This window comes from Oncorhynchus clarkii, chromosome 31 (genome assembly GCF_045791955.1).
Source record: "Oncorhynchus clarkii lewisi isolate Uvic-CL-2024 chromosome 31, UVic_Ocla_1.0, whole genome shotgun sequence".
Taxonomy (NCBI): Eukaryota; Metazoa; Chordata; class Actinopteri; order Salmoniformes; family Salmonidae; genus Oncorhynchus; species Oncorhynchus clarkii.
The window spans coordinates 13,887,912-13,898,570 of NC_092177.1; the positions used below are offsets into that span (position 1 = coordinate 13,887,912).

Sequence of the window (10,659 nt, forward strand, 5' to 3'; positions counted from 1 at the left end):
TACACAGGAGGCTGAAGAAATTTGGCTTGTCACCAAAAGCACTCACAAACTTCTACAGATGCACAATCGAGAGCATCCTGTCGGGCTGTATCACCATCTGGTACTGCAACTGCTCCGCCCACAACCGTAAGGCTCTCCAGAGGGTAGTGAGGTCTGCACAACGCATCACCGGGGGCAAACTACCTGCCCTCCAGGACACCTACACCACCCGATGTCACAGGAAGGCCATAAAGATCATCAAGGACAACAACCACCCGAGCCACTGCCTGTTCACCCCGCTATCATCCTGAAGGCGAGGTCAGTACAGGTGCATCAAAGCTGGGACCGAGAGACTGAAAAACAGCTTCTATCTCAAGGCCATCAGACTGTTAAACAGCCACCACTAACATTGAGTGGCTGCTGCCAATACACTGACTCAACTCCAGCCACTTTAATAATGGGAATTGATGGGAAATTATGTAAAATGTATCACTAGCCACTTTAAACAATGCTACCTAATATAATGTTTACATACCCTTCATTATTCATCTCATATGTATACGTATATACTGTACTCTATATCATCTAGCATCTTTATGTAATACATGTATCACTAGCCACTTTAACTATGCCACTTTGTTTACATACTCATCTCATATGTATATACTGTACTCAATGCCATCTACTGTATCTTGCCTATGCCGCTCTGTACCATCACTCATTCATATATCTTTATGTACATATTTTTTATCTCCTTCCACTTGTGTCTATAAGGTAGTAGTTTTGGAATTGTTAGCTAGATTACTTGTTGGTTATTACTGCATTGTCGGAACTAGAAGCACAAGCATTTCGCTACACTTGCATTAACTTCTTGCTCCTACTTGAGACACAGATGTCTCAAGTAGGCACCTGTAAATGCAAATGCGCTACGCTAAATGCTAAATGTACTCGTTAAAACTCAAACGTTCATCAAAATACACATGCAGGGTATTGAATTAAAGCTACACTCGTTGTGAATCTAGCCAACAAGTCAGATTTTTAAAATGCTTTTCGGCGAAAGCATGAGAAGCTATTATCTGATAGCATGCAACACCCCAAAATGCCTGAATGCGACGTAAACAAAGATTTAGCGTAGCCGGCGCTACACAAAACGCAGAAATAAAATATAAAACATTCATTACCTTTGACGAGCTTCTTTCTTGGCACTCCTATATGCTCCATAAACATCACTATTGGGTCTTTTTTTCGATTAAATCGGTCCATATATACCCAAAATAGCTTTCTATGGAAGCTGTGTAATTCAGAAAAAAACATTGTTTTAAAAAGCAGCGTCATTTTTTAAAATTAAAAAAGTCGACGATAAACTTTCACAAAACACTTCGAAATACTTTTGTAATCCAACTTTAGGTATTAGTAAACGTTTATAATCTATCAAAATGATTACAGGGCGATGTATAATCAATAGCTCCTCGTCTTCAAATCAATGGCTGAAAATGTGCACTTCAAAACATCCTGGCGGAGACCGGAAGAAATGGAATCCAGTTAGTTGGATTTACCAACAAAAAACTCCCCGGAAAATGACGACAATGACGACAAAATGACGACAATGACGACATCGTGTGGAATCTGTAGGAATTGCATGCAGGTCCATAATTAATTTTGTGCCCTTTTAACAACCCATGAAAGTGACGCATGGAAATTATTTTTAGCTTTCAGAGAGCAGTTTTTCTTGCGCTTTTCGATGAAACACACAATCTGTTATAGTCACAGCCGTGATTTAACCAGTTTTATAAACTTCAGAGTGTTTTCTATCCACACATACTAATCATATGCATATACTATATTCCTGGCATGAGTAGCAGGACGCTGAAAAGTTGCGCGATTTTTAACAGAATGTTCGAAAAAGGAGGGGGTAGGATGAAGAGGTTCTGCTAACCATGTGTATGTGACAAATAAAATTTGATTTGATTAGATTTGATAACCTGGCTAGATTAGCGTATGTTGTCATGTGCTTACCTGGAAGTAATGCACCAGTAGAGAGAGTGTTCTCCCAAATGAATGATATATGGACAGCAGCAAGAAATAGGTTCACTGTTCCTACCACCAAGGCCATGCTTATTGTGAAGACAAACTTCAAACTCCCCTGCCAGGAATTCATGGAGAAGCTGGCCAAAGACAGAGCAATCCTGAAGAAAATACATTCTTCTGAGAAAATATACAGATTAGGTTGGTTTAAGTATATTATGTAATTACCAATCTCATCATCATCTTACTTCTTTATTATTTTGTTAAGTATTTCACACATACTATTGTCTCTGTTTTTTTTTTTCAATTTTACTCATGTTTTCTTCTGCTCGTATTCTACCCAGACTACCAGGACCACTGAATGGCTGTTCAGATCAGTTCTACCCAGACTACCAGGACCACTGAATGGCTGTTCAGATCAGTTCTACCCAGACTACCAGGACCACTGAATGGCTGTTCAGATCAGTTCTACCCAGACTACCAGGACCACTGAATGGCTGTTCAGATCAGTTCTACCCAGACTACCAGGACCACTGAATGGCTGTTCAGATCAGTTCTACCCAGACTACCAGGACCACTGAATGGCTGTTCAGATCAGTTCTACCCAGACTACCAGGACCACTGAATGGCTGTTCAGATCAGTTCTACCCAGACTACCAGGACCACTGAATGGCTGTTCAGATCAGTTCTACCCAGACTACCAGGACCACTGAATGGCTGTTCAGATCAGTTCTACCCAGACTACCAGGACCACTGAATGGCTGTTCAGATCAGTTCTACCCAGACTACCAGGACCACTGAATGGCTGTTCAGATCAGTTCTACCCAGACTACCAGGACCACTGAATGGCTGTTCAGATCAGTTCTACCCAGACTACCAGGACCACTGAATGGCTGTTCAGATCAGTTCTACCCAGACTACCAGGACCACTGAATGGCTGTTCAGATCAGTTCTACCCAGACTACCAGGACCACTGAATGGCTGTTCAGATCAGTTCTACCCAGACTACCAGGACCACTGAATGGCTGTTCAGATCAGTTCTACCCAGACTACCAGGACCACTGAATGGCTGTTCAGATCAGTTCTACCCAGACTACCAGGACCACTGAATGGCTGTTCAGATCAGTTCTACCCAGACTACCAGGACCACTGAATGGCTGTTCAGATCAGTTCTACCCAGACTACCAGGACCACTGAATGGCTGTTCAGATCAGTTCTACCCAGACTACCAGAACCACTGAATGGCTGTTCAGATCAGTTCTACCCAGACTACCAGGACCACTGAATGGCTGTTCAGATTGGACAGTTCTGTCTTGTCTATAGTGTTTCTGTAGTATAGTTGTTTTCTCTGTCACAGTGGGCCTGTTAGACTAAATACATGAAACTGGAATTGTCCCCCTTTGTTATTTCATAGATAATAACATTGGATATTTTAATTACAGTGCCAGTATTCGTCCCCCTTGAACTTTGCGACCTTTTGCCACATTTCAGGCTTCAAACATAAATATATAAAACTGTATTTTTTTGTGAAGAATCAACAACAAGTGGGACACAATCATGAAGTGGAACGACATTTATTGGATATTTCAAACTTTTTTAACAAATCAAAAACTGAAAAATTGGGCGTGCAAAATTATTCAGCCCCCTTAAGTTAATACTTTGTAGCGCCACCTTTTGCTGCGATTACAGCTGTAAGTCGCTTGGGGTATGTCTCTATCAGTTTTGCACATCGAGAGACTTTCGAGAGATCGAGAGATTTTTTCCCATTCCTCCTTGCAAAACAGCTCGATCTCAGTGAGGTTGGATGGAGAGCATTTGTGAACAGCAGTTTTCAGTTCTTTCCACAGATTCTCGATTGGATTCAGGTCTGGACTTTGACTTGGCCATTCTAACACCTGGATATGTTTATTTTTGAACCATTCCATTGTAGATTTTGCTTTATGTTTTGGATCATTGTCTTGTTGGAAGACAAATCTCCGTCCCAGTCTCAGGTCTTTTGCAGACTCCATCAGGTTTTCTTCCAGAATGGTCCTGTATTTGGCTCCATCCATCTTCCCATCAATTTTAACCATCTTCCCTGTCCCTGCTGAAGAAAAGCAGGCCCAAACCATGATGCTGCAACCACCATGTTTGACAGTGGGGATGGTGTGTTCAGCTGTGTTGCTTTTACGCCAAACATAACGTTTTGCATTGTTGCCAAAAAGTTCAATTTTGGTTTCATCTGACCAGAGCACCTTTTTCCACATGTTTGGTGTGTCTCCCAGGTGGCTTGTGGCAAACTTTAAACGACACTTTTTATGGATATCTTTAAGAAATGGCTTTCTTCTTGCCACTCTTCCATAAAGGCCAGATTTGTGCAATATACGACTGATTGTTGTCCTATGGACAGAGTCTCCCACCTCAGCTGTAGATCTCTGCAGTTCATCCAGAGTGATCATGGGCCTCTTGGCTGCATCTCTGATCAGTCTTCTCCTTGTATGAGCTGAAAGTTTAGAGGGACGGCCAAGTCTTGGTAGATTTGCAGTGGTCTGATACTCCTTCCATTTCAATATTATCGCTTGCACAGTGCTCCTTGGGATGTTTAAAGCTTGGGAAATCTTTTTGTATCCAAATCCGGCTTTAAACTTCTTCACAACAGTATCTCGGACCTGCCTGGTGTGTTCCTTGTTCTTCATGATGCTCTCTGCGCTTTTAACGGACCTCTGAGACTATCACCGTGCAGGTGCATTTATACGGAGACTTGATTACACACAGGTGGATTGTATTTATCATCATTAGTCATTTAGGTCAACATTGGATCATTCAGAGATCCTCACTGAACTTCTGGAGAGAGTTTGCTGCACTGAAAGTAAAGGGGCTGAATAATTTTGCACGCCCAATTTTTCAGTTTTTGATTTGTTAAAAAAGTTTGAAATATCCAATAAATGTCGTTCCACTTCATGATTGTGTCCCAAAAAAATACAGTTTTATATCTTTATGTTTGAAGCCTGAAATGTGGCAAAAGGTTGCAAAGTTCAAGGGGGCCGAATACTTTCGCAAGGCACTGTATATATTGATATTATATATAATAGATAATAACATTGGATATTTTAATGATATATTGACCACGGAACTGGAAATGTCCCTGGTTTTCATTTCAGAAATCTGGTCACCTTACTAGAAAAGCTGAACCAAGTTGAATTCTTCCCAACGGGTCGATACAGCTGTAATTGAGACATGGCTTCCCCTGTGCTGGTGGAGTCTCCTCATCTCTAAACATTGCATCATTCTTGCTAAGCAGGGAACTGAGTGATATGAGCCTTCATCGGTTCCTCCCCTTATCAGTATTGTCACATGCGATTGTTGTCCCTGCACTCAGCCCCTCCCAAACGTCATTATGCCCCCCTTCTCATGTCTCTTTTGTAACTACTGTTCCTATACTTCTGAGAAAAACAATGTTCCAAGTTTAACCACGAATCCAAAAATGCCATCAAAAGGAACATAAAATTCAACATACCAAATAGGATCTGACTAAAAATACTTGAATCAGTTATAGAACCCATTTCCCTTTATGCTTGTGAGGTCTGGGGTCCGCTCACCAAACAAGAATTCACCAAATGGGACAAACACCAAATTGAGACTGCATGCAGAATTCTGAAAAATATCCTCTGTGTACAACGTAAAACACCAAATAATCCATGCAGAGCAGAATTAGACCGTTACTCACTAATTATCAAAATCCAGAAAAAAGCTGTTAATTAAAACTTCTTATGGCTGTAGGGGCAGTATTGAGTAGTTTGGATGAAAATCTGAGGTTTGTAGTTTTTGAACTCAGCCCTATTGAATACACAGTGGGATATTGGTTATGTTGCACTTCTTAGGGCTTCCACTAGATGTCAACCGTCTTTAGAAACTTGAATGAGGCTTCTACTGTGATGTGGGGCTGGATGAGAGCTCTTTGAGTCAGTGGTCTGGCAGAGAGCCAAGTCCTGGTCACACGCATTTCACATGATAGCGACCTGCGTTCCATGGCTTTTCTACAGACAATGGAATTCTCCGGTTCTCCAAAAGATTGATTCTATGCTTAGTTTGAAATGTTTCTACGACCTGTAATATAACTTTTTGAACTTTTCGTCCAACATTCGGCAGGACCTGCACGAGCGTTTGGATTTGTGTACTAAACGCCCTAACAAAAGTAGCTACTTGAACATAAATAATGGACATTATCGAACAAATCAAACATGTGGAGAGATGGATGAAGGAGAGAGATGGAGGAGAGACGGATGAGAGAGATGGATGAGAGAGAGATGAAGGAGAGAGATGGAGGAGAGACGGATGAGAGAGATGGATGAGAGAGAGATGAAGGAGAGAGATGGAGGAGAGACGGATGAGAGAGATGGATGAGAGAGAGATGAAGGAGAGAGATGAAGGAGAGAGACATGGAGGAGAGAGACATGGAGGAGAGAGATGGAGGAGAGATGAATGAGAGATGGATGAGAGATGAAGGAGAGAGACAAGGAGGAGAGAGATGGAGGAGAGAGATGGAGTAGGAGAGATGGAGGAGGACAGATTTAGGAGGAGAGATGGAGAAGTGAGATGATGGAGGAGAGGGATGGAGGAGAGAGGTGAAGGAGAGAGATGGAAGAGAGAGGTGGAGGAGAGAGGTGGAGGAGAGAGATGGAGGAGAGAGATGGAGGAGAGAGGTGAAGGAGAGAGATGGAGTAGAGAGATGGAGGAGAGAGATGGAGGAGAGAGGTGAAGGAGAGAGATGGAGGAGAGAGATGGATGAGAGAGATGGACGAGAGAGATGGACGAGAGAGATGGACGAGAGAGGGAGAGATGGAGGAGAGAGATGGACGAGAGAGGGAGAGATGGAGGAGAGAGATGGACGAGAGAGGGAGAGATGGAGGAGAGAGATAGACGAGAGAGGGAGAGATTGAGGAGAGAGATGGACGAGAGAGGGAGAGATGGAGGAGAGAGATGGACGAGAGAGGGAGAGATGGAGGAGAGAGATGGACGAGAGAGGGAGAGATGGGGGAGAGAGATGGACGAGAGAGGTAGAGATGGGGGACAGATAAGATGGGAAAGATTAAGGAAAGATGACAGTGTGATTGGCTCGTTACCTGACAACACGTGGAGAGAGAGAGAGGAGAGACAGGAATGATAGGAGAGGAGAGAGGGATGAGAAGACAGAGGAATGATAGGAGAGGAGAGAGGGATGAGAGACAGAGGAATGATAGGAGAGGAGAGAGGGATGAGAGACAGAGGAATGATAGGAGAGGAGAGAGAGAGGAGAGACAGAGGAGAGAGAGAGAGGAGAGACAGAGGAATGATAGGAGAGGAGAGAGAGAGGAGAGACAGAGAGGAGAGACAGAGGAATGATAGGAGAGGAGAGAGAGGAGAGACAGAGGAGGGAGATGAAAAGAGAGGCTGGTTACCTGACACCACCTGGAGAGAGAGAGGAGAGACAGAGGAATGATAGGAGAGGAGAGAGAGAGGAGAGACAGAGGAGAGAGAGAGAGGAGAGACAGAGGAATGATAGGAGAGGAGAGAGAGAGGAGAGACAGAGAGGAGAGACAGAGGAATGATAGGAGAGGAGAGAGAGGAGAGACAGAGGAGGGAGATGAAAAGAGAGGCTGGTTACCTGTGTCTCAGGTATGATGGGCTTGTCCCTGGGTCTAGAGGAGAACAGCGATGACAGGGGTGAGGCGATGACCACAGGGTCAGGTCGGAGGAAGCCACTGAGGTCACATCCTGGGATGGTGTTCTCCTCAGTCTTCAACGCCAGAGTATCCATTGCGTAAAAACGACCCCATGGTAACCACACCGTGCGGTCTTGCGTGATGAACGGAGCACGCTCAAACCTCAGGGTCAACGAGCCACCGCCATTTGCTAGCAGGTCAAACCTGGAGACAGAATCAGAAACGTTGTAGGATTAGTTACTATGTACCGTGTGTGTGTGTGTGTGTGTGTGTGTGTGTGTGTGTGTGTGTTTGTGTGTGTGTGTTTGTGTGTGTGTGTGTGTGTGTGGTAGGTACGTTCCGTCCTGGCGTGTGTGTGTGTTCCATCCTGGCGTGTGTGTGTGTGTGTGTGTGTGTGTGTGTGTGTGTGGTACGTACGTTCCATCCTGGCGTGTGAGTGTGTATCCATAGTGTGGGTAATTGATGAAGGAAACATTGACTCCCACCAGGGGAGTACCATCTGTAGTTAACACCTGACCTCGGATCAGAGAAGCCAAGCTGAGAGACAGAGAGAGAGAGAGCGCGAGAGAGAGAGAGAGCGAGAGAGAGCGAGAGAGAGAGAGCGAGAGAGAGAGAGAGAGAAAGAGCGAGAGAGGGAGCGGTAGAGAGAGAGAGCGACAGAGCGAGAGAGACAGAGAGAAAGAGTGAGAGAGAGAGAGAGACAGAGCGAGAGAGAGATAGAGAAACAGCGACAGAGGGAGCGAGAGAGAGAGCGAGAGAGAGCGAGAAAGAGAGAGAGAAAGAGCGAGAGAGGGAGCGGCAGAGAGAGAGAGCGAGAGAGAGAGAGCAACAGAGCGAGAGAGAGAGAGAGAAAGAGCGAGAGAGGGAGCGGCAGAGAGAGAGAGCGAGAGAGAGAGAGCAACAGAGCGAGAGAGAGAGAGAAAGAGTGAGAGAGTGAGCAAGAGAGCAAGAGCGACAGAGCGAGAGAGAGCGATAGAGTGAGAGAGAAAGAGAGAGAGAGAGAGAGTGGGAGAGACAGAGAGAAAAGACATTCAATATACTGTATATATTACATCACGTTTGTGTTGTGTTGTGTGTTGTGTTGTGTGTTGTGTAGTGTGTTGTGTGTTGTGTAGTGTGTGTTGTGTAGTGTGTTGTGTGTTGTGTTGTGTGTTGTGTAGTGTGTGCTGTGTATTGTGTGTTGTGTAGTGTGTTGTGTAGTGTGTATTGTGTAGTGTGTGTTGTGTAGTGTGTTGTGTGTTGTGTATTGCAGTATGCGCCATGTGTATGTAATCTAACGTGTGTATCCTCTCACCTGGCGTTGAATGGGTTTTCCCCAGGTATGAGATGTGTGCTGTCTCGTCCAACCAGCATCTTGACCCTGTCATAGAAGGATCCTACCCAGGGTTGGGACAGAGACAAGGGGCTCTGCTGGATCACCTGGAGGGGGTCTCTGGATCCCCGACACAGAGGGCTGTTCTGACACGGGCTCTGGATACAACAATCTGGATCCATACAGTCAGTCAGACCATCTGGAGTGAGAGAGAAGGAGGGAGAGAGAGGAGAGTTTCAGTGTCTCAAACATATTGCTATGAAAGGTTACTTCATTCTCCTAACAATTTATTTAAACTCAAGATGAAAAGTTTGCACTGCTGGACTACAAGAGGTTCACACACACCTCCTTCATTGTCTGTGTTGTCGGCACAGGAGGTCTCCATGGCAACGCTGCATCCACCACCCCTCCAGCCCGTCTGGCATTCACAGTGCCAGCTCTGCTCCCTCATGGTACACTGGCCATTACCATTACACAGGTTAGGACAGCTATCTGAGGAGAGGGAGAGAGGGGGGAAGGAGAGAGAGAAATAGAGATGGGGAGGGAGAGATAGAGGGGGAAGAGAGAGTTAGTGGGGGAGAGAGGGGGGAAGGAGTGAGAGAAATAGAGATGGGGAGGGAGAGATAGAGGGTGGAAGAGAGAGTTAGTGGGGGAGAGAGGGGGGAAGGAGCGAGAGAGAAACAGTTTTGGGGAGGGAGAGAGAGGGGGAGGGAGGGATAGATAGATGGTGGTGAGGGAGAGAAAGATAGGGAGGGAGGGAGAGAGAGGGAGGGAGTGAGAGGGGGGGAGGGAGGGAGAGAGAGAGAGGAGAGGGAGGGATAGATGGTCGGAAGGGAGAGAGAGAGAAAGAGAGAGAGGGAAGGAGGGGAGAGAGAGGGGAAGGGAGAGAGACATACTGTGTTGTGTTTTAATGCACACAGACACACACACCTGTTGAGGACTCAGTCAACCCAATACTTTACCATACAACACATTCACACATACAACACATTTCCATTCTCCATACTGTGTATCAGCTCTCACAGTCTCACGTCAGAATGAGACGTTCATCCATGTGTCTCAAATAAGTTAAGTTGCCCCCAGTGACCGGTTTCCACGGTATATCCACGTTATCTCCACGGTATCGCCACGTTATCTCCACGTTATCTCCACGTTATCTCCACGTTATCTCCCAACATCCTCAGACATGGATGGACGTCGAATACTGACTTGTAACACGGGTGACCTGGCTACTTTAGATCATAATTAACCAACCAAGAGATGTGACCTGACATTTGACAGTCTGTAGTAATTCATAGGAGAAGATACGTAGATGGAAGATAGAAAACACATTGTGATAATTATTAAGACTCAGAGGTTTAACTACAGAGGACCATAGAGCACAACAGAGTGTTAGCCATGATTGTCTGTTAAATTAATGTAGAGCAACAACAGCAGAATCTATATGGGGCATTGATCGGCTAGCCGGGCCAGGCAGGCCGGCAGGGAGGCAGGCCCTCTATTTAATGCTAGGGGCCCAGTCAATTCCCCTCCTACTAACCAGAATGAAGTGGGATTTCAGAAACTATCAAGTCCATTCCATTCACTAATGTAGTTGGTTGTGATGAAATCTCATTAAAAAGCCTTGTTTTATGGATCAGCACACACAAAGACAGAAGGAGA

At 45.0% G+C, this 10,659-nt stretch overlaps 1 protein-coding gene across 1 annotated transcript in view; it reads right to left on the reverse strand.

Annotated features, from left to right (window-relative positions):
- LOC139390815 (teneurin-2-like) overlaps positions 1-10,659 on the reverse strand; it is a 171,669-nt gene that overhangs the window by 47,303 nt on the left and 113,707 nt on the right. The window contains exons 5-8 of the mRNA XM_071138217.1: positions 9,343-9,489; positions 8,980-9,196; positions 8,103-8,222; positions 7,628-7,889 (exon numbers count right to left, since the gene is read on the reverse strand). Coding sequence (XP_070994318.1) covers positions 7,628-7,889; positions 8,103-8,222; positions 8,980-9,196; positions 9,343-9,489 — 746 coding nt within the window. The remainder of the gene's footprint in view (positions 1-7,627; positions 7,890-8,102; positions 8,223-8,979; positions 9,197-9,342; positions 9,490-10,659) is intronic.